A 20,476-nucleotide genomic window follows, 5' to 3' on the forward strand; every position below is an offset into this window, starting at 1 on the left:
CTGTGTTGGACACAATGGAGGTGTTGACTGAGAGCTGCTGCTGCTGCTGCTGTTGCTATTGCTGTTGCTGCATGTGACGTTCGAGAGGGGGGGAGCTGGCCAGGGCGGCAGATGAGGTCATCGTTTCTTTCTGCCGCTTCAAGTTACTCTCAAGTACATCGCAACATCAACACAACACAACACATCACATCTTCACATCACATCACAACACTCCATCACCGTTCGAGATCTATCGCTCGTTGATTACGGACTGTCGAAGGCCGCTTCATTCCAGTCAACACATCGATCCTGTCTCTCATCCACAAAAGGCACTGCATTATTCCATTCTGGATCGAACGTTTGAAAGGCACGTAGATCGGCTATATTTATCCCCCCAGTCCCACAATTCGGCCAACGCAAGGAACCATGGAAATATGTGAACAAGGTACGTGGCAGTCTGCAGGAACTCGCTCTAGAACAATTCTAGACTCGCTCGACTCGATGGCGTACAGAATGTGCGCATTTGGAATGCGGGCGACCTTTAAATAGAACCCGCAAAGCTACAGTTTCCCCTTCAACGAATCATCCTCCAGCTCGACCAGGAGCATACCTTCTGCTACCTCGTCCTCCTCGTCTTCCATCTCATACACCCACTGCGCACGGCCTGCGCGGGGGCTCCGGATCTCCACCTCCATTTTCATCTGCTTGAGGAATGCCACTACCTGGTCTTTAGCGATGAGATCGCCTGTCGCGACTAGAATCTCGATCAGCTTGCCCGATAGCGGGAGGACAATTTGTCGAGGGTTGTGGATATCGCCGCGTCTCTGTGCGGATGAGACCACGGCGGACGCTGCGGTCGCGGTGGCTGCCAGCTGGAGCCGGTATGCGTGGGATGAGGTGGGCGTGGTGTACTCGACCTCGGCTGCTAGAGACGAGGGGAAGTTGTTCAAGAGTACGCGCGTCAGCCGGAGATGATGACGCAGGTCGCCCTTGGGTTGTTGCTGGGTAGATGGCAGTGGCTCGAGGACTACAGACCATGCGTCGCCGCCGCGAAGCAGCGGGTTCGATCCTGGGTTGCCAGCAAGCGACGATGTCTTGCTTCCCGACGGGGCTGCTACGCGATGGCTTTGGCCCGCATTGCCGCCGATATGGAGGACTTCCGGTAGGTGGGATTCCAGCCATTGGTTGTCAATTCTGCCGGACAGAAAGTCTGCGTGGCCGGCGATTCCTCGCAGCAGATCCAGGTTGGTGCGGATGCCGCCGATGTTTGTGTCTGCCAGCACTCGACGGGCTCTGAGCACGGTCGCCTCCCAGCTGGATGCCGTCACGATAATTTTCGCCAGTAGGTTGTCGAATTGAGTGCCGACTGTTGTAGGACTCGCGCCAGTTGGGTCAACGTGGGTATCGATTCGGACTCCGTTGCCTCCGGGACATCTGAACTCTGTCACTTTGCCCGTGCTGAGTGAGAAGTTGTGGTGCGGATCCTCGGCGCATAAACGTAGTTGCATCGCAAATAGACGGGGCTTCTCCAGTGATGCAGACACCTGACCGATCTGGGCAAGTGTATGCCCCTGCGCTAGTTGCAGTTGCGCTTGAACGAGGTCGATGCCGTGGATCGTCTCGGTAATGGTATGCTCAACCTGTAGACGAGGATTGATCTCGAGAAAGTAGAACCGACTTTGCTGCTCATCGACCAGAAACTCCACAGTGCCTAGGGATCGATAATGAATGGCTCGGGCCATGCGCAGTGCTGCATCCAGCACCTCCTGCACAAGCGCACGGTCATGAATCAAAGAAGGTGCCAGCTCGACTACTTTCTGGAATCGCCGCTGCACACTGCAGTCGCGCTCCCCGAGCTCACAGACGTCATGTCCGTCGCCTATAATCTGCACCTCGACATGACGGAAGCCGTCCACGGCGGCCTTCTCCACGAAGACTGTCCGCGAAGGCGACTCCGCCATCGCTGCTTGCACTGCGCGCTCCAGCTGGTTGTCCTCACGGACGAGACGTATCCCTCGCCCACCACCACCATCAACCGCTTTGATCATCACGGGGTAGTGCACCTCGTGTGCGAACCTTTGGATTGAGGCGATATCCGCCGTTGGATGCGGTGTGGCTGGCAAGACCGGCACGCCACACTCCACGGCAAGTTGCTTCGCTTGGAGCTTGTCGCCGGTTCGCGTCAACGTCTCCCACCCTGGACCGACAACCGTGATGCCGGCATCGTGCATACCGCGCGCAAATGCGGCGCTCTCGCTCAGGAACCCGTACCCTGGATGCACCGCTTCAATCCTGTGCTCTTTCGCGAGACGAATCAGTAGCGGAATGTCCAGGTATGCTGCGGATGATGCGAGCATTATCTCCTGATGGGGGTGGCCTAGATCACAATGAGACCGATCATTCTCTGTGTAGAGCGCGAGTACCTGAACTGGCGGTGACAGCTCGCGAGCTGCTTGGATTATGCGGACGGCTATCTCGCCTCTATTCTGTCAGTTGCCCGCGTAGAGGTTGATGAGAAAGGATTAATACCTATTTGCGACGAGCAGTCGTGTAAATGGGTGTGGTGGTGACATGGTTGATGGTTCGATTGGTGGTAGTAGGTTTGCTGCTGGTTGGTGGTTTATGTGGATGTGGAGGTTCATCCTCGGACCTCGGGGCTGACCTTGAAGAAGTTACCCCTCACGACTTACGGGCAACCCACCATTGCGACCACTGATATCACCACAATCGGAAAGGCAATTTCCTCAAGTTATTGATTCTTTGAAAATGCCCAGTGACAGCGATCATAGCAATGCGAAAGACTCCCCCAAATCCTCAGCGTCAGCGTCAAAACGTCTACGCCAGGTCGCATCCCACCTACCGGCTGACTACTCGGATGTTCTCGCCCAGATCGACACCCTGCGCAAAATCGCTGCCACGCCAGATGTCTCACGACGAGGCTACATTCGCCAGAAGCAGGCCGGCAAGTTATGGGTGCGCGAACGCCTGGATGCGTTACTCGATCCCGGCAGTTTCCGGGAGATCGGGTCACTGTCTGGCACCGTGACGTGGAAGCAGATCGATCCAATGCGCGAGGAGCCACAGTTGTTCGTTCCAAGTAACAACGTCCAAGGCATTGGAGCACTCCGTGGTCGTCGTGTGCTGCTCACGGCGGACGACTTTACTCTCCGCAGCGGGCATGCGGACGGTGCATCGCACGAGAAGACGATCTACGTCGAGAAGCTAGCACTTGCCCTGAAGCTGCCGATAGTGAAGCTGGTCGATGGTAGCTCCGGGGGAGGCAGTGTCACGCTCATCCGGTCGGCAGGATACAGTTACTTGCCGTATGTGTCCACGTATAAGTATGTGGTGGAGCAGCTGAACCAGGGGATTCCGAATCTGGGGGCAGTTGTTGGTCCAGCTGTGAGTCACCCCTCTGAACGAGCACGAGAGCAAAGTCGAAGCTGATCATTGGTAGATTGGCCTCGGGGCTGCACGGGTCGTGTCTTGCCATTTCTCCGTCATGGCCGCAGACGTCGGCTCACTGTTCAACGCAGGCCCGGAGGTGGTCAAAGGCGCCACCTTCGAGGAAGGACTGGACTTCCAGACGCTCGGCGGGCCCATGGTGCACTGCACCAACGGAACGATTGATAATGTCGCCGCCAGCGAATCCGAGTGCTACGAGCAGCTACGCACGGTTCTGGGGTTCTTACCCAACTCCGGCCGTGAGGCGCCACCGGTCATCAAATCCGAGGACCCAGAGGACCGCGCAGACGAGGCCCTGCGCCGGATCATCCCCCGTCGACAGACACGCATGTATAATCCCTGGACAATAATCAACGCGGTAGTCGACCGCGACTCCTGGTTCGAGATCGGGGCGCTTTGGGGCCGCACGGCGATCGGGGGACTGGCGCGGTTGGGCGGACGTCCTGTGGGGGTGATCGCGCTCAATTGCGAGGTCAACGGGGGCGCGTTGGATGCTGCGGGGAGTCAGAAGCTGACGCGCTTGTTGAAGCTGTGTGATGTGATGAACCTGCCGGTCCTGCAGTTCATCGATGTTCGTGAGTTCTCCTTTATGCTAGTGCTTCCAAATCGAATCGAACCACTTGTCTTGTACATGCATGTACTGACCTCGCCCCTGGACAGCCGGCTACGCCATCGGCACCACCGCCGAACGCACCGCCACGATGCGCTGGGGCGTAGAGCTAGGCAAGACCTATTTCACCACCACCACCCCCTTGTTCAACGTCATCGTCCGCCGCGCCTACGGAGTTGCCGGCGGTCTGATGCTTGGAGCGCGCGATCCCGTCATGCAGGTCGCCTGGCCCTCCGGACAATGGGGGTCGCTTCCGCTGGAGGGGGGGATCGAGGTGGCGCATCGTCAGGAACTGCGCGAGGCAGAGCAGCGGGGTCAGAAGGCGGCGCTCTACAAGGAGCTGGAGGAGGAGTATCGGCGACTGATGAATCCGGTGCGCACAGCTAATGCGTTCGGCGTGGAGGAGATTATCGATCCTAAGAATACGCGTCGCGTGTGCTGTGCGTGGGCGCGGCATGTGTATGAGGTTCTGATGCAGGAGCGGTTGGCGGATAGGGCGATGGGGAAGATTAGACCTGTTTTTGCTTGAGGCGGCGGTGGATTGGGTAGCTGCTGCTGTGGAGTGAATGACGTATTCTGGTGCTTCTAATCGGCATACCCTGTGAACAGTGCTACAAGAGGCTATTCATGCGGCTTACGTCTTGTCGTTCCTGGTGATAACTAAGTGGGCAGAAAAACTTCACGATTGATCTAGTTCAATAGTAGTCATCCAATAGCTCTGAAGCATAGCACAGAGTACTTGCATTGCATCTGTGGGGTCCATACTCTCGTGATTAAGCTTGAGCTCACTGCTTACCGAGTCGGCATTGAGATCGACCCCGAGGGCGAGGTGCGTTGAAGTGCTTTCTGGCTGCTGTAGACTGGAGGATTTGTGATGTTATCTGGATAGGTATATTAAAGTGTATGAGTAGGGGCAGGCTAGTTGTCTGTAACAAATATTATCAGATAATGGACACCTCCAATCAACGGCAGACTTATACTTATGTGCTTAAGCACTTAAGAAACGACAACACACCACCAAGTCAAAAAAAGCCTCACCCCTCTTTTCACAACGACCTCCTCCCAATCCACCACCCCTCAACCTTCCCTCCCAAACCCCCTCCAAAGTCTCCAAACCAGCCGTATATTCCGAACCTGCCGCGTCCAGCCGCCGCCGAATCGTGTCTATCTGCCCTACCCGTGGTAGCATCTGCCTCATTCTGTTGGTAGATGCAAGCACTGTTCGCATGCGATCAACATGATGTGGTCGCGCTTGTTTCAAGCCCAAATTTCAGGGCTAGTTAGGGCTTGACGTCTGAATGGTGGTCACAGACAGAAGTTCATAAAGTCGCTAGACGGTGCATGCAACCGCTTGGGCTGCTTCAGACACAGCGAGCCCTAACTTAGTCACGGTCACTCCAGCTGCCAGACTCTAGCCTTGTGAAACGAGCGAGGCCAGTATACAATCTCCTTTTCGACCCCACCCTGTTCGACACGCAAGACCATCTTCCCAGACAGCGAGGTGGAACAGTGACTCGCGCGCGACATGGAGAGGAGTCCAAGTCCGTCCTCCAGACCAGCACGCGCAGCTCTCGAACCAGACAAGACACCACCCTGGAAATCACCCTGCGATTCACACTCGCTAAATCAAACCCAAACTCCAGCATCTCCTGCTCAGTCGAACGCAAAACCCAGTCCCCTGCATCACCATAGTCCCACTCAAATTCAGCACCTCGCCCCAATCGAAGCATATCATCCAGCTCATTCGCAACATCCTCCCCCAAATACGGCCGCAGATAATCTAGCCAAGCTCTCGTATCGATCTTCTCCTCCCCCGCCGCCAACGTCTCCCAATATCCACCACACTCGCATCCAACGGACTCTGCACCCCCAACCCCAACCGCCCGGTCACCTTCCGCAGCCGACTATCCTTCCACATAAGATACGCGCAGCCCCGCATGTAGGGAATCAACTCCGCATACCAATCGTCATAGAACTCCTTCTGCGAGTCCAACGCATTCAACGCAATCCAGGGACTCGTCCCATACGCACTCAGAGGAAGAGAGGCCGGTGGGCGGAGATCTCCGGGGTTTTAAGTGAGGGTGAGTTGGGGGGAGGAGTTCATTGTGGTTGTGGATGGTGGTGAAGTAGGAGGATTATGATTGAGTCTGAGTAGGGGAAGATACAGTATGCTGTCTCAAGATCCCTGTTAACTTAGCTGTTTAGTGAGATAAGCGCTGTACAAGATGCAACTACGCCCACCATAAGTGTTCATGCGATAACAATTGGCCGACCTGCCACTGCAGCAGCTAATGAGAATAGACTACAACATAGATCAACGCAGTGCAGAGCACTTAGCTCATGCGAATATGGTTGTTGATGGTAGAATGTCCGGATGAGAGGTGTATGGCCATATAACTAACAGCAGGCTATTTCTTAGCGCTGATGTCACATGTTCGACCTTACCCTTCGTGTCCCAGCCTTGAATCTCGTTTCTTTTCGGTGCTTAGTGAAGATTCTGTCAAGTTTGTATTGTAATAGATCTTTTTTCCATCCACAGACCTGTTCATATTCTAGCCTTTAGACAGTCACAAGCCCTATTCCCCAGGCTCAACCCACCCCATCCAATCCTTCTGCGAACACACGTCACAGAATCCATAACCTCCCACCCAAAACCCGAACCCTTAAAAGGGCCACCCAGCCTCCGACCTTTCCCCCTTAACAACCACCTCCCTCATCTGAATCGTCACCGAAATCAACCTGGCCCACTCCGCCCCAGGATTCCCACTTATGCATCGTCCCCTCGGCATAACCGTAAGGGGTTTGCGCATAGTACGGATTATGCTTGAGAATGATGTGTTGGGGCGGTATGTAGCTAGGGGTTTGGAAAATTGTGTAGTAGTCAGGTAGCTTTCGTGACTCATTGAATATTGATGAAATATAAGAACCATCCATTGTTCACATTCACTTTAAACCAATCGACCTGTGCACCCCCGGACGCGCGAGTGTACGCTGCATCCACGCAGACTTGGTTCCGCCTAGGACAGTAACCGTGGTGTCACCCTGCAGGAGGGATTCGTTGGGGATGCAAGCCGGTGCACGTGTAAAATTGGTGCTCTGAAGGAGTCCTGCTTCGACAATTTGGGCAGAATGGGCTGCGAGGTGTAAGCCCGTGGCGATGATCAATTTGGCGGTGCGGATGAACCTGAATGTACCTTCGCCTGCAGCAGTGTATTCCAGAGTCCAGTGCTTGTCGGATTCATACGAAGCCTCATTCACGGTGCTTTTTAGGCGCACCTTCTCACCAACCCCAAAAGTGTCTGCGTATGCCTGAAGATAGTCGTGGACCGCAGGCCCCGACATTTGCTGACCGGCTGCGACATCAAAACGATCTGCGGTCATGGGAAAGTCGCTGAACTGGTAGCTCTCGACGACATTATTCGTTCTCAAATCGGCATAGAGCCGCTTCTGACCCCATACTCCACCGATGGAGGTCGCTGAGTCCAGAATGACGAGGTTGGTCGAGGGATCAATCTCCACGGCCGTGTTTGCGGCAGCGAGACCAAACCAGCCTACATTGTTGCTGAGCAAGGAGCTAAACATGAGCCATGTTCAGGGAGCTGACCTGACCTACCGGCTCCATTTATAACGAGGTCAACATTCTCCGTCTCCATCCTTGTCGAGCTTGGTATGATAGTGGAAGGCGGCGGTGCCACTTGGAAACAGGAATGAAGAGCGAAAGGAGGATTTAAAGCAATCAACAACCTCGGTCTTATCATTCTGTCCCCGACGTGCCCATGGGCCCTTTTTGGAGTTTCTCGAAATCCAGGAACCAGGTTACATACGCGTGCATGGGTGGCAGATGAGCTGTCCGGCTGGTGAACCCCTGAAACATGTCTTGGTCTGCAGGATCTGCTACTGATTCTGTGAGAGTTTAATGCATGCATAGAAACAGAAATCTTTCGCAGGAATATCTTGCTACACCGTACACCATGTGATTTGGCTGACGTGATGTATGACCTGAGGTTAGAAGAGGAATGACGAAAGTCTTATATCAGCCATTCAATCATTCAGCGGATTAACACTTTAGAAACCAAGTTATGTATCATGATGCGAATATCATTAAGTAAGATTGTCCATGGTTCTGATATCGTGCATACCCAACTGAGTCGTGTCGAGGGAGTAATATTGTACCCAGATCCAGTTGAAACATCATTGATATCTCATTCCTGCACTAAGGACGCACACTGTATCCCGAGGATTGACCCAGCGTGCTATTTCAGTACACACAGTACCTAACCATCCCTCTAGCAGATTAACCGGCAGCCTTCGCCCGCACCGCAACCTTAACATGAAAGTCCAACGGCTTCACAAACCACTTATTATCAGTATCCCACGTACGCTTCTCCAGCCGAAACTCGAAATCCCGAATCATCTGAGGAATCAGCTTCGACATCTCCAGGATGGAGATGTGCTTGCCGAGGCACGTGCGTGAGCCCAAGCCGAACTATTCGTGTTAGTCGGGTTGACTCTCTTGAAATATAGAATGGTTTTCTTCCGGGGCGGAGAATGAAGATTCTACAAAAAGAAAAGGGGAGACTGCTTACAGGCATATACATCTCATTCATCATCTGCAACCGCGTCGGATCGTCTTTCTCCGCCTCAATCCACCTCTCCGGTCGGAAGCTCTTCGCATCAGGGAACACTCCCTCATCGTAATGTGCGACCCAGGTGTTGACGCCCACGACGGACCCCTCGGGGAAGAATCGCCCGCTAATCTCGGCCCCCCCGGCGGGCACCTCACGCCACAAGGGCAGCCCTGTGGCGCTGTGCATCCGCAGCGCTTCCTTCATCACCGCCTGGAGGTACGGCATCGCCTGGCTCTCTTTGAAGGTCACGCGCGCGCTGCAGCGGCCCTGCGCGGTAAATTCATCGACCTCCTGGCGCAGACGGGCCAGCATGGCCGGGTTGCGGAGAAGATGGTACAGGATCGCGGAGAGACTGATGGCGGTCGTGTCGGAGCCGGCAATGATGTTCGAATTGCCCATCATGAAGAGATGGTAGTCTGTCACTTTCTCCGGGTCTTTGTCGCGCGCGATGGCCATTTTTTCGAGGAAGTCTTGTCTTTGTGGGGTTGGGTCTTGTTGTTGTTGCGGCTGCTGGGAGGGTTGGGTTTTACGTTGCTCATTTAGCTGGTGGATCTTCTCGGCGACGAAGCGCATGATGAATGATCGTCCCGCTGGGCCGGTGGAGGTGAATCGGCTGAGGGGCTCGTAGACGCGCGGGTGCCATTCGGGGTAGATGCCAACTAGGGTGCTGTAGGCCATGACCTTCTGGAGGGCGGCGATGGCACCTTCGATGTCTTCGCCTTTGTCTAGGAAACCTGCACATTCCCGTGTGTGTTAGCCATGATGCAGTGAGGTACTTGATGGTCTGGTGGACTGCTCAGCTGACCGAAGCGCTGGCCGAACGTGATGTCCCCAATCACGTCAAAGGCGTAGCATTGAAGCCAGTAGTGAAGGTCAAAAGTCTGTCCGCTCTGCGCGAATTCTGTGAGCCGTTCGCAGACGATCTCGGCGCATTGGTCGGCGAACTCCTCGTAGTGGAGGAGGGAGCTCATCGAGTAAAGGCTGGAGAATCGCTTGCGGGTTTCGGCTAAGAGATGAGGAGTCAACGGGAAGTCAGGTGGTTGTCAGAACAGGTGCAGTACGTACAATGTCTCTTGATGTTGCGATCAGTGAACAGGGTCCATCGGTCAGGCGATGGGTGCTTCCAGCCCTCGTACCAGGAGGACTTGGGGAACCGGCTGCCCGTGCCGTAGACGGTCTTCACGGCGGTCCGTTCGCTGATGCTGTAGTGCCCCGGGGCGATCCGGACGACGGGGCCATAGCGAGCATGAAGATCGAGATTGTCGGTTTCAAAGTGGCCCTTCCAGACTCGACTGAAGTACCAAAGTCTAGTGAAACGGGCGAGGAAGGGGCCTGGGATGGAGGTCAAGGAGGGGCTCTGCCATGTTGTATAGAAGAGATGAATGATGCATTTGGAGAGGTATGATAGAATGGGAAGAGACAGGAGCAATAGAAGATGCATTCTGTGGATCAAATGGAATAGACCCTGAACTGAAGAGTGTTGGTCTCTCTGGAGGGAGGTCGACCAGAAATCGCAGTCAATCTTATTATAGTCAGTGGAGTGGAGCCGGCACAGCAGCTAGTATGGGCCAACGACTAGTGTTGACACCGCTGATGCAGCCAACGATTAGTGGCTGGCGCATCTCAATCTCAACAGCGCATTGACTGGGAAAGATTGGCAGTGAGTTGTCTGTGGTTTCTGTTCAGGTGGTGAGATGGATGGATGAAAAAAAGAGCGAGACACTGGCAGACCCCGCATTGTCGGTGCGAGTGCGGGGAAAGACGGATTGTTCCCAGCTTATGCCACAGCCGGCCGCACAGCCTCGACTTATGCTTATGCTTGCTTCCGATCGTCGGCTCCACTCGTCCTGCAAGTGGCTTACTCGGATACCTTCATGCACTGGCTTTATGCTTGACTAGTTGGGTAGCATCATGCTTTAATAGATAGAATTCAAATCTCAAGACTCCATACCCCAAATTTTGGGCTTATACATACATCGGTGACGTCATTAGAAAGTGTCGCAGAAAATCCGTAGCAAAGAGCAAAACACGCCAAGAAACAAGAAAAGAGAGGAGTCGTCGCAGTGCTTGGTTTACCCATCAACCCGTTTTACGAGACATTCTTTTCGATGGAGTCCCACAAGAGACTGCAGAGTACGATGTAGTACTCAAGACCGACGATCACCCCAGAGGCCCACAATGCCCATCGCCAAAGCCAGTCCGGAGAAAACCGCCCGCACCTGCTGCAGTCGACGTTCCGTGTCCATTTCAGTCTGCACAGTCTCGCCGTTCTCCTCCGCCTCCACTACCACCAGATCTTCCTCCTTCTTCTGCTGCTTGGGAGCGGCCTGGGTCCAGAGCCCGGTATCGTGCAGGACACCCGCAAACCACGCCTTCACGCCCGCCTGGCGATGGAACCAAAAGTCCACGCCGTACGTGCCAACGGTCGATGCGACGCACATCCAGATCAGGTAGGGGTGTTTGCGGTGGCGCGGGGAGATGCTGTAGGCGAACAGGAGGCAACTATTCGCGATACTGGTGAGCCGGATGCCGTGCTTGCGATTCAGACGTTTGATTTCGCTCAGCGTTCGGGAGGCGGTCGCGGAGGTGGGGAGTTGGCTCAGCGCTGGGATGGCGATGGTCGAGGCCGAGTACGAAACGCCCTGTGCCGGTCGCATTGTCAGTTTGGCCATACCAGAAGAAATGGGGTTATGATAGCGGATGTATGAACAGAGGCAGGGGAAGATATCGAGTGATGCAAAAGTATGATAGAAGGATGTTGATTGAAGTGGCTTTACACATACCGTGAGCAGGCCCAGGGAGACAGTTCCGACGAACTTGGAGACGGTGATGGGGCAGGCCATATCGATTGCAGATCGCTGTCAATCGTACAGACAAGAAAAGATGATGTGGAAGAAACAGTAGTAGCGAGTTCGAGTCCGTTCGGCTAATTTTGGGTCCGATGGGACAATGCAGGCAGTCTGCAGTGATTTGGATGAATGGATAGAAAAAACAATTACGGGAAAGCCGGCGATGAGCGAGTGACGTTGCGGGTCTGCCAGCGGTCTTGGCGGCCTGAGGCTTGTGCCGCCATTATTAATGCCAGAAGGCGGCTCTTTCATTGGACCTCATCCAACAGAGCTGCTGTCAGTGTATTCCATAGGTACCTTATAAATGAAGGTCCTACATTTCTCGCTAGGCATCCATGTATGGAAGGATTTGGACGAATTCATGTGGCCGTATGCCCATGGTTTCAAGTGGATGTGTTTGAAGTACTGTGTATTTTTCCGCAATGGTGGCTACAGCACCGTCCAGTACAAACATCAAATGTGCCAAGAAGCCGTTCTTTTTAGCTACTACAGCTCCTACAGCAAGCCCACAGGAAATATTTGGCATAGAGAAGATATATCCAGCCAATGAGACCATGAATTTAGGCTATATGCCCCTACTTGAGCTGCGTGTGTCGTGGAATCTTGATTTATCAGCAATCTTGCCCGTGTTCCACTCTCGAACTATAAAAGACCCAGTATAAGTACCGGATTCTTAACCATTGAGTCCCACTTCAAGTCTATACAAGACGTGTGTTCACCAGTCTCTCCTCGGTTTTGAGTTGACCAGCCTCGTCATGTCTCTCCCTCAGAGTTACCAAGCGTATCGCCGCACCGAGGGCACCGCGCCTCTGACCATTGAGCAGGTCACAGAAAAGCTCCCACCCGTCAAGTCGCATGATGTTTTGGTTCGCATCCATGCAGTCTCACTAAATTACCGCGATATTGCCATGTTGGACGACACCTATCCGCAGCCGTGTCTTCCCCGCGGAATCCCTGCTTCGGACTGCGCTGCTGAGGTTGTCTTCGTTGGATCCGAAGTCAGCGGTTTTAAGCCAGGTGACCGTGTGACAGCCATTTGGGATTTGACCAACTTGGCCGGCACAGAGGAGCAATCTCCAGAGGCTCTCGGTGGAGATGTGGACGGTGTGCTGCGGCAGTATGCAGTATTCAACGAGCAAGTGCTTGTGCACTTGCCCGACCACTTGTCCTGGGAAGAGGTATACCTTCGTCGGATGTGAACGAAAATTGGACGAGCTCTAATGCGACCATAGGCCTCTTGCATTACTTGCGCCGGAACCACTGCTTGGAATGCCCTCGAATTCCCTAGGAAGAGTGGCACCGCTCTCCTTCAAGGTGAACTCCCCTACACAAGTAGAGAACCAGTGTGAACACAGACTGGAGGCTGAACAATCTGTCCAGGTACCGGTGGTGTGAGCATGTTCGCACTTCTGCTCTGCATTGCCGCAGATGTGCAGTCCATCATCACCTCCTCTTCAGACGAGAAACTCGACCAGGCCCGATCATTAGGGCCCCACGTCAGGACCATTAATTACCGAAAAGTTGCCAATTGGGAAGAAGAAGTAGTCCGTCTCACCAACGGCCGCGGTGCCGATGTCGCTATCGAGAATGTGGGCCCTGCTACTGTCAAGCAGAGTCTGGCCTCCCTTGCTCAACGCGGTACTTTGTCTTTGGTGGGATTTCTTGGTGGTCTTGACGCTGAGAAATTCCCTGATCTTTATTTCCCCGTCCTTGTCAAGCGTGTGACTATGAGGTTTGTTCCCCTCTCTCAGTGCCTAATGACGGTCGCTAACGCTTCGACACATATCAGGGGTATCGTCGTGGGTTCGAAGATCGACCAGCAGGCTCTGTGCGACTTTCTGGCGGAGAAGAAGGTTTCCTTGAAGCCTCTGATTGACGCCGTCTTTCCTTTTGAGAAGTCGAAAGAGGCTTTCGCTCGTCTCAAATCAGGTAAACACCAAGGAAAGATTGTCATCACCTTGTAAGATGAAATAGTCACGAAGAATCTTTGGGAATGTCGTGTAATCGTGTTTGATAGAAAATCGGGCATGTACCTAAAGAAGGGTGGACGACTGAAAGGATGACAGAAGACGGTGGATGATGAAATGGGCAGTCGCTCACCTCTGCCGGTGAACTTCAGCTCGTTCCAATGTTCGTAGGTAGTACTCTCATCCTCATCTAATATCTACCATTAGATATTCTCCTATTCCTTATCAGCATACCTTAATCTTCCTCTGTTCAATGCCTGCTGCCATGGACTGGTCGGAAATCATCTGAGGCGACAGATACTGAGAGTTCAAAGTGACATGTTGTTCCACATCTACTCGCTGACGTAGTCGCTTGGTGCTCTGGTCTGCGTTGGTCATCAAGACCTTGAATCGTGCTCGGAGTGTGTCGTCCTGCACAACAGCATGCAAGAACTCGAGCACAACCGCCAACTCATGAAAGCTCCCATGAAGATCGTTATCAAAGCAAGACACTGCATCAATAACACGGTAGACTGTCATCTCCGATGAAAACTGGCGGACCAGTTTGTGCAGCAACCAGCAAAGCTTATACAAGTCGTGCTTCTCCAGCTGCTTCAAAGTGCTTCTCGAATTGATGAAATCAATGTTTAGGAGTTCTCGCCGATTTAAGACCATCGAGAGCTGACAAACAAGGGATCTAACCAGTCCGTTCAAACCAATTCAGTGATCCTTTGGTGAAGAGGTGCAATGCAACCCACAGAAAAAACGTATCACCACATCCTCCGGTCGGGTTTCAGCCATGCTCATCACAAACGATGCGAAGGAGACGGAGATGGGAGAGACATTGTGAAGGGCAAACAATCGGAGGTTAGCATTAACGAGGAGCAGATCGGAAGGTTCCTGATTCATCCATTCCCGAAAACGAACATTGTTCAAGGCAGACTGCGCCTGGCTCTGCGCCCGTGCGTCGAGCATCATTCCAAGAACAATATCCAAATCATCATTGGGCTGCACAAACGCCGCGCAGGAGTCGGTTGGTTGGCTTTCATTCAATGGCGATTGAACTAGGATCTCCAACAGCCGGGCGACAGAGACTACTGGTGGCGAGCTTCGTCCACCCCCTACGAGGAGAGCCTTCAGCTTCGGCAACATTTAGACGATGTTGGAGCTGCAGGTTCAGACTCTTCTCTTCTATACACCAATCTCAGCTTCTGAACCAGGTCAAATACACGGAGCTCACTTACTTCTCCAACTCTCGAGCAATAATTGCAACATTTGGTTCCTAGCATCCTTACTGTCATCCATCATCTGTGGTTGTTTTCTGATGAAATGAGTCAACCTCTCCTCCTCCCTTCGAATCATCTGCATTATCTCCAGCTGTCGTTTCGCTCCGTCTGCAATTCCATTCTTGACTTCTTGCACATTCATTGAAATGTTCTGCAAAATACCATTTGTGTTCTGAGTGTTTTGGTGAACTTTGGTGAGGCTTCCAGGTATCTCATCTATCCCACTCTTGACTACCTGCACATTTGTATCAATCTGGCGAATGTTGATATTCGTTCGTTTCTGACTCTAGCGCATAAAATGCACCTCTTGATGAGTATTCTTAGAAAGACGCTCGATCGCTTCTATATGCGTGTCCCTACATTTCCGGACAGCAAGTTCGAGCATGTGTTTACTGTCATTCTGCAGTGCTGTCTCTGGAAACCCATGCTGGCTTTTGATATATGAGTTTGATGTTATTCAAAACCCTTTCTTTTCCTTCGCGGGTGCTTCACGGTTCAAGGACGGACTGACTGACAGAGAATTAAGGAGAATTTCTGTCGCCGGACGATCCTCAGATGATGGCTGGAGACTGCTTTGTATCAACATATACATACCGCAGTACCTGGTGGACTAGACCCAAGACAGACTAGCGTTATGGGGCAGCGGGAAAGCCGAGGTTCCCGAATTTGAGGCACCGCGGCTTACAAAGAGGTAGTTGTTAACTAACTTGACTGACTAGTTAACTTAGTTATTGCCCACCCGCTTACTGTGTGGAGAAGAAACACCATCCCTCCCTCCTACAACTCTCCACATAGTACTCAGTATCTTTGTTTCCATCATGCCTTTAGCCAAAGAAGAGTATCTTAGCGACTCCTGGAAAGATGGCCTCTTTGGTAAGTCCTGAGATCTCCAGCCTCAGTCCACTAGTCCTACTAACTATGCGGGCTGACTGTGACTGACCCTTGGTAGCAAATAAGGTCGTCTTCTGTACGGGAGGCGCGGGCACAATTTGCAGTGCACAAGTCCGTGCCCTGGTACATCTAGGTGCCAATGCCTGTATTATTGGCAGGAATGTCGAGAAGACCGAGAACATGGCCAAGGACATTGCCACCGCCCGTCCTGGGGCCAAGGTTATCGGCATCGGCGCCGTGGATGTCCGAAAGGTGGAAAGCCTCCAGGACGCCGTTGCGCGCTGCGTCAAGGAGCTGGGGGGTATTGACTATGTCATGTAAGACCTTCTGTGTTTACGTGGTGTTGTGCTCTGCTAACTGACCGCAATCAAGTGCTGGCGCAGCCGGTAATTTCCTGGCGTCGATCAACCAGCTGTCGGCAAATGCTTTCAAGTCGGTTATTGATATCGATGTCCTGGGTTCTTACAATACCTTGAAAGCGACCCTGCCATATCTGGTAGAGTCGGCGAAAAAGCACAGCATCGATCCAAATACTCGTAAGTCTCGAGCTTCGCTTACATTGCAGCCAACATGTGCTGATTATGATCCCTAGTCAAGCCATCCCCGCTGGGTACGGGAGGCCGGATCATCTTCATCAGCGCCACCATTCACTATCGCACTATGCCATTCCAGACGCATGTTTCAGTGGCCAAGGCGGGGGTGGACGCACTGTCGCACAGCGTGGCTATCGAGTTTGGGCCCCTGGGGGTGACGTCTAACATCATTGCACCGGGCCCCATCGGCGGGACAGAGGTATGTTATTACTTCGTTCCCTTGACGTGCGTGACTGTTAGTCGCTAATTTCCTGCATTTAGGGCATGGATCGTCTATTGCCGACCGATAACAAGGAGGTCTATACCAAGTCACAGCCTCTGGGCCGCATGGGCTCAGTACGCGACATCGCCGATGCCACCGTGTATCTGTTCGCTGATACAGGCAGCTACGTTACCGGCCAGACTCTTGTCGGTAAGTCAATTTTTCGTCCAAAAATTCTGCTGGGAGAAGAAACTAATGCTGGGGCTTAGTTGATGGAGCATCGTGGCGCATGACGGCCGGGGGCGCTGCACAGGGCACCCTTCAATATCCCGATTTTCTGCTCTCGGGCGATGCTGTTCCCAACGTCAAGGGGCAGAAGACCTCGAAGCTCTGATGGGGGTAGTTGGGCCTCTTAAATAGTACATAGGAAATTCCACTGTTCCTTCTTTCGCTTCAGAGTCCAGTGGACTATTGGACTGGATCCCTGCGGAAGTTGAACGACTTTCTCTTTTCACTTTACCCAGTAGGTCTAACTTCGCGCCACTTTTTACTCACTGACCGGCCCGTACCAATACCTGTTGAGAGATGTATCAGTCTTCAACCTTCAAGCTGGAGCGGCGGGAGGCATTTTGCGGGATTTCGCCGGGGAAGATTTCGTCCCACTCACCTGGGTGGAGTCCACGATTAGTGCTAGTACTGGCTGTTGCCAGTAACAATGCCTGCCGTACTCCGTACCGTTCCCGAAGCCCTAGCCAGATTCTGTACGGAGATTATGGTCAAGAATGACTTTTTTGTTTTCTCTTGGCTTCAACCTCCCGGTCTGCGACGGTTTTTATTCTCTCTTTCCTTGGCAATTGGTCTTTTTGGTGAACTCCTTTATCTATCAGCCGAGAAGAAATTGGGAATACTGAGATGGGTGGGGAAATTGTAGTATTGAAACTATACTAGTATACTATTTAGCGATACTATATCTACGGAGTAGCAGTTGTCCTTCCGCTTTTAGTATCGATCAGCCCTAAATCCCTGCTCCTTGTCGCAGTCATAAAGCCAAAATCTGACATGGTACTACTCCTTACTATTTGTTGGCCAGAAGGTACAGTATATATTCGTGGTTAGCTCAGCTTGGGCTCTTCTGAACCATCCCGGGTCTAAGTATCATACCCCTGCAGCGGGAAAGGAATATTTAGACGTCGAGCTGGAGCGGAACCCGCAGGTGCGCGCGGAGATCGAGGCGATCATCACCATCAAGCGGGCGGCTGAGGGTGATGAGGTCGGAGACACGATCGTTTATTTGCTGAGTCTGTCGGCTAGCTATATCAATGCCACCAGTTTGCTATTGGATGCGGCGGTGACGGCTACCTGGTGGTTCCTTTGAGGGTGACGATGTCAAGTTTGACACGAGCTGGAGAGTTGCAGGGACTTCCATGTGTAGGGTGATTAGAATGAATTGGGATGACCTGTTGTAAAGTTCAAGTGGTTCTTCCTTGTAGAGAGTAGGCGCAGCAACATCCATTACGGCGAATAGTTATGGCGTCCAGGCACAGCATCACCACTTATTAGCCCATTAGCAGTGTTCCAAGGGACGTAAGACCACGCTCATAGCAATGATGATCATCATGCTCGATATCAGCTCTTCTTGAAGCCGTTCATATAAGAAAAGACAAAGCTTAGGGCACGTCCCGCATCCGCTGACTGGGGCAGTGAATCAATGCGTGTTGATCGTATTCGTATATACTCGTGGTTGCCTGGCGAGAAAAATGAAATACGCGCTCGGGGCGGACTTAGTTACTTCTTCGGGGATCAAATTGAGGTCGGATCTATTTCGAGCATTTCCGAGTCACGTGTAGATGCTGACTGAAGAGGATGCGTCAGCTATGCTGAATAAGGACTAGTGTCCAACACCCAATGCGTCATCAGACCCACTGCCGCGCTTTTCTCAACCAACCAGAATTGCTCGTGGTGATCCAAGCCCGGCCCCAGGCATCAACATCCCCTCTCTCAGGCTCTCAGGCTTCCCAATGGCTCCTGAAGGCGCCCACGCCACAGCCATCCACCACCCATTGATCTGCCACTCATTCATTCATCTACTAGTCGCCCGTCGCCGACGTACGTACGACAATTGTAATTTTCTCCCTCGCCATCCCACCTTCCGACTCATCTCGTTCCATCTCTTCTTTGTTTTCTGCTCCTCTCTAACTACTACTCTGTCTACGACTCGACAACTGACTTCAACTCGTCTCTGCATCGCCATCCGCTCCTTTCATTTCATCTGCATGCTTTAAAACCCCCCCACCCCCATTCTATATCTACTATTATGCAGCTTCGCTCGTGCTTAGTAGGGGGCACTCTGGCTCTGGGTGCCAGAGCCTTGCTGGTGATCCCCGAGGTTGAGGGCGAGTCCCTCGCCCCCGAAGCCGATTTCCCTCCCTTCCACCCTCTAGAGGCCTATGCTCCTCAGCAGTCGCAAGTTGAACTTGCCTGCACCGAATGTCCTTTCCGTGAAGTCAGTGAGGATGGGAAAGTCAGCTGGACTGATGGCCACAAGACCTCTCTCGTGAGTAACACCATTATGTGCGCGTTCTGCTAGCATGCGCTAACGGTTACGTCTCCTTCATAGACGCTGGACTTCACCATCGAGGACGGCTTCCTCCTGGCCAACGGTCGCCAGATCTTCCCCCCTCCTCCTCCGACCCTGATTACCGCCGTTCAACGCAGACTCTCCGATGGAGTAGAGTCCGAGCCTATCGCCGTCGGATATGCTGTGGAGGAGATGCCTATTCCGACCTCCCCGGAGGACCCGATGGACCTCGTCGAAGTTCGATTCACTGTCCTCGACCTTGACAGCCACCCTGTTCCCCTCGACACTGTAGCGGTCACCCTTATCCACGATTCCAATACTGGAGAACTGTTCATGGCGAAGACCGAGATCGAAGAAACCACCCCTGATCGCGGCTCCTGGGCCCAGTGCCGTGGCAAGCCCAAGTGCCTCCGCAAGCTTCTCTTTGACCGTATGCGCTCCTTGTTCGCCGCCGCCAAGGCCCGTATGCTCGACTTCACCCCGGGGCCCAAGGGTCACCACTGTGGCCAGGCTCATGGCTCTGACCACGATCACCCTCCCCACCATCACCACCATCACGGTGAGCACGACCACGGCAAGCCCGATCCTGAGGGTTTCCCTGGAGGATTCCTTCCCTACCCGGAGATGGATGGCAAGGGTCACCACGACTTCAAGGGCCACATGGGCAAGTTCGATGGTCCCCATGGACCTCACAGACACCATCACCACCACGACCGCTTGGCCCACACCCTGCACCGTGTTGTCCGCTTCATTGTCGTCCCTGCTATCCTCGGTGTCTTGGCCGGTCTGGCTGCTAGCGCCCTTGGTATGTTGGTCGGTCAAATTGTCGTCTTCATGTGGCAGCGTTACCGCCGGTCCACTCCCAGGGAGTCCGTTGAGCAGGGCACTGTTTTCGAAAAGCAGGGCCTCATGACTGAGGCTTCTGAAGAGCTTCCTCCCGCTTACAGTGACGAGGAAAGTGTGCTGGACGATGCTTCCGGCAAGCACTGATTGCTAGACTTGATAAGTCTCGGAGAGCCACCTTCATTGGTAGGAACGATCGAAATCTCGTATCCCCCGAATGGCCACGATGTGATGCTGGATAGGGGCTCCGGCAGGTTCTAGCGAATTGATTGGTCTCGACTCGTCATTGACTGTTGTTCACCGATTGTGATTGTGACAGATATAACTCCATTCGTTCAAAATCTCCCTGTTTTTCCCTTCAGTTCTGTATCTTTTCTCTTAGCCATGATCTTGTGTCCTATTTCACAGCAGTCTGTTGGAAGTGAGATTGGACTCGGACATCAGCCCTTGGTGTAGCAACCGTTATTCTTCTATTTCAATCAGTGTCCTTGTGTAGCCAACCAGGAATAGTATCTCTGAAGCACGGCTATAGGCCAGCTTTGTGCCAACGATAAATCGTAACCCCACTGCATCAGTCAGGAAGTATTTTTGCAGTTGTCTCACTTG

At 53.0% G+C, this 20,476-nt stretch overlaps 10 protein-coding genes across 10 annotated transcripts; 5 read left to right on the forward strand and 5 right to left on the reverse strand.

The window, feature by feature from the left end:
* Positions 1-215: 215 nt before the first annotated feature.
* BP01DRAFT_360104 (putative pyruvate carboxylase) lies at positions 216-2,575 on the reverse strand. The gene has a single exon (XM_025575840.1). The coding sequence runs from the start codon at positions 2,334-2,336 to the stop codon at positions 540-542; it is 1,797 nt and encodes a 598-aa protein (XP_025427739.1). The 5' UTR covers positions 2,337-2,575; the 3' UTR covers positions 216-539.
* A 170-nt stretch (positions 2,576-2,745) lies between these two features.
* BP01DRAFT_386132 (acyl-CoA carboxylase subunit beta) lies at positions 2,746-4,583 on the forward strand (the record flags this gene model as incomplete). The annotated part of the gene is made up of 3 exons (XM_025577658.1): positions 2,746-3,381; positions 3,437-4,019; positions 4,105-4,583. The coding sequence occupies 3 exons, from the start codon at positions 2,746-2,748 to the stop codon at positions 4,581-4,583; spliced, it is 1,698 nt and encodes a 565-aa protein (XP_025427740.1).
* Positions 4,584-6,997: 2,414 nt separating this feature from the next.
* On the reverse strand, positions 6,998-7,707 carry BP01DRAFT_386133 (FAD/NAD(P)-binding domain-containing protein; the record flags this gene model as incomplete). Its single annotated transcript, XM_025577659.1, has 2 exons — positions 6,998-7,605; positions 7,668-7,707. The coding sequence occupies 2 exons, from the start codon at positions 7,705-7,707 to the stop codon at positions 6,998-7,000; spliced, it is 648 nt and encodes a 215-aa protein (XP_025427741.1).
* Positions 7,708-8,169: 462 nt separating this feature from the next.
* BP01DRAFT_418498 (cytochrome P450) lies at positions 8,170-10,439 on the reverse strand. Its single transcript, XM_025579333.1, has 4 exons — positions 9,748-10,439; positions 9,488-9,688; positions 8,641-9,416; positions 8,170-8,540 (listed from the first exon to the last, which is right to left on the reverse strand). The coding sequence occupies exons 1-4, from the start codon at positions 10,121-10,123 to the stop codon at positions 8,349-8,351; spliced, it is 1,545 nt and encodes a 514-aa protein (XP_025427742.1). The 5' UTR covers positions 10,124-10,439; the 3' UTR covers positions 8,170-8,348.
* A 152-nt stretch (positions 10,440-10,591) lies between these two features.
* Positions 10,592-11,699, reverse strand: BP01DRAFT_326987 (uncharacterized protein). The gene is made up of 2 exons (XM_025572899.1): positions 11,466-11,699; positions 10,592-11,324 (listed from the first exon to the last, which is right to left on the reverse strand). The coding sequence occupies exons 1-2, from the start codon at positions 11,523-11,525 to the stop codon at positions 10,830-10,832; spliced, it is 555 nt and encodes a 184-aa protein (XP_025427743.1). The 5' UTR covers positions 11,526-11,699; the 3' UTR covers positions 10,592-10,829.
* A 545-nt stretch (positions 11,700-12,244) lies between these two features.
* BP01DRAFT_394822 (zinc-dependent alcohol dehydrogenase family protein) lies at positions 12,245-13,651 on the forward strand. The gene is made up of 4 exons (XM_025578350.1): positions 12,245-12,709; positions 12,764-12,845; positions 12,912-13,263; positions 13,321-13,651. Exons 1-4 carry the CDS (start codon positions 12,287-12,289, stop codon positions 13,493-13,495), a joined length of 1,032 nt encoding a protein of 343 aa, XP_025427744.1. The 5' UTR covers positions 12,245-12,286; the 3' UTR covers positions 13,496-13,651.
* A 72-nt stretch (positions 13,652-13,723) lies between these two features.
* Positions 13,724-14,629, reverse strand: BP01DRAFT_386136 (uncharacterized protein; the record flags this gene model as incomplete). The annotated part of the gene is made up of 2 exons (XM_025577660.1): positions 13,724-14,158; positions 14,252-14,629. 2 exons carry the CDS (start codon positions 14,627-14,629, stop codon positions 13,724-13,726), a joined length of 813 nt encoding a protein of 270 aa, XP_025427745.1.
* An 870-nt stretch (positions 14,630-15,499) lies between these two features.
* BP01DRAFT_161668 (SDR family oxidoreductase) lies at positions 15,500-17,004 on the forward strand. The gene is made up of 6 exons (XM_025570702.1): positions 15,500-15,636; positions 15,713-15,971; positions 16,027-16,190; positions 16,247-16,446; positions 16,509-16,659; positions 16,719-17,004. Exons 1-6 carry the CDS (start codon positions 15,582-15,584, stop codon positions 16,841-16,843), a joined length of 954 nt encoding a protein of 317 aa, XP_025427746.1. The 5' UTR covers positions 15,500-15,581; the 3' UTR covers positions 16,844-17,004.
* Positions 17,005-17,632: 628 nt separating this feature from the next.
* Positions 17,633-18,127, forward strand: BP01DRAFT_326996 (putative short chain type dehydrogenase; the record flags this gene model as incomplete). Its single annotated transcript, XM_025572900.1, has 1 exon — positions 17,633-18,127. A coding segment is annotated over one exon (192 nt), but the record flags the coding sequence as incomplete, so codon positions are not given.
* A 565-nt stretch (positions 18,128-18,692) lies between these two features.
* On the forward strand, positions 18,693-20,397 carry BP01DRAFT_418502 (uncharacterized protein). Its single transcript, XM_025579334.1, has 2 exons — positions 18,693-19,003; positions 19,067-20,397. Exons 1-2 carry the CDS (start codon positions 18,764-18,766, stop codon positions 20,015-20,017), a joined length of 1,191 nt encoding a protein of 396 aa, XP_025427748.1. The 5' UTR covers positions 18,693-18,763; the 3' UTR covers positions 20,018-20,397.
* Positions 20,398-20,476: the final 79 nt, after the last annotated feature.

The sequence above is a fragment of the Aspergillus saccharolyticus genome (assembly GCF_003184585.1).
Source record: "Aspergillus saccharolyticus JOP 1030-1 unplaced genomic scaffold BP01scaffold_43, whole genome shotgun sequence".
Classification (NCBI taxonomy): Eukaryota; Fungi; Ascomycota; class Eurotiomycetes; order Eurotiales; family Aspergillaceae; genus Aspergillus; species Aspergillus saccharolyticus.

Excerpts from the sequence above, each read along its gene's own strand:
- BP01DRAFT_326987 (XM_025572899.1), bottom strand. The coding sequence starts at position 11,525 with ATGGCCTGCCCCATCACCGTCTCCAAGTTCGTCGGAACTGTCTCCCTG. Across the intron at positions 11,325-11,465 it reads TCTCCCTGGGCCTGCTCACG|GGCGTTTCGTACTCGGCCTC; the intron begins GTATGTGTAAAG and ends CGACCGGCACAG.
- BP01DRAFT_394822 (XM_025578350.1), top strand. The coding sequence starts at position 12,287 with ATGTCTCTCCCTCAGAGTTACCAAGCGTATCGCCGCACCGAGGGCACC. Across the intron at positions 12,710-12,763 it reads ACCACTTGTCCTGGGAAGAG|GCCTCTTGCATTACTTGCGC; the intron begins GTATACCTTCGT and ends ATGCGACCATAG. Across the intron at positions 12,846-12,911 it reads TGGCACCGCTCTCCTTCAAG|GTACCGGTGGTGTGAGCATG; the intron begins GTGAACTCCCCT and ends CAATCTGTCCAG.
- BP01DRAFT_418502 (XM_025579334.1), top strand. The coding sequence starts at position 18,764 with ATGCAGCTTCGCTCGTGCTTAGTAGGGGGCACTCTGGCTCTGGGTGCC. Across the intron at positions 19,004-19,066 it reads ATGGCCACAAGACCTCTCTC|ACGCTGGACTTCACCATCGA; the intron begins GTGAGTAACACC and ends TCTCCTTCATAG.
- BP01DRAFT_161668 (XM_025570702.1), top strand. The coding sequence starts at position 15,582 with ATGCCTTTAGCCAAAGAAGAGTATCTTAGCGACTCCTGGAAAGATGGC. Across the intron at positions 15,637-15,712 it reads CTGGAAAGATGGCCTCTTTG|CAAATAAGGTCGTCTTCTGT; the intron begins GTAAGTCCTGAG and ends GACCCTTGGTAG. Across the intron at positions 15,972-16,026 it reads GGGGGTATTGACTATGTCAT|TGCTGGCGCAGCCGGTAATT; the intron begins GTAAGACCTTCT and ends ACCGCAATCAAG.
- BP01DRAFT_360104 (XM_025575840.1), bottom strand. The coding sequence starts at position 2,336 with ATGCTCGCATCATCCGCAGCATACCTGGACATTCCGCTACTGATTCGT.
- BP01DRAFT_418498 (XM_025579333.1), bottom strand. The coding sequence starts at position 10,123 with ATGCATCTTCTATTGCTCCTGTCTCTTCCCATTCTATCATACCTCTCC. Across the intron at positions 9,689-9,747 it reads TCGCAACATCAAGAGACATT|CCGAAACCCGCAAGCGATTC; the intron begins GTACGTACTGCA and ends CTCATCTCTTAG. Across the intron at positions 9,417-9,487 it reads CACGTTCGGCCAGCGCTTCG|GTTTCCTAGACAAAGGCGAA; the intron begins GTCAGCTGAGCA and ends GGGAATGTGCAG.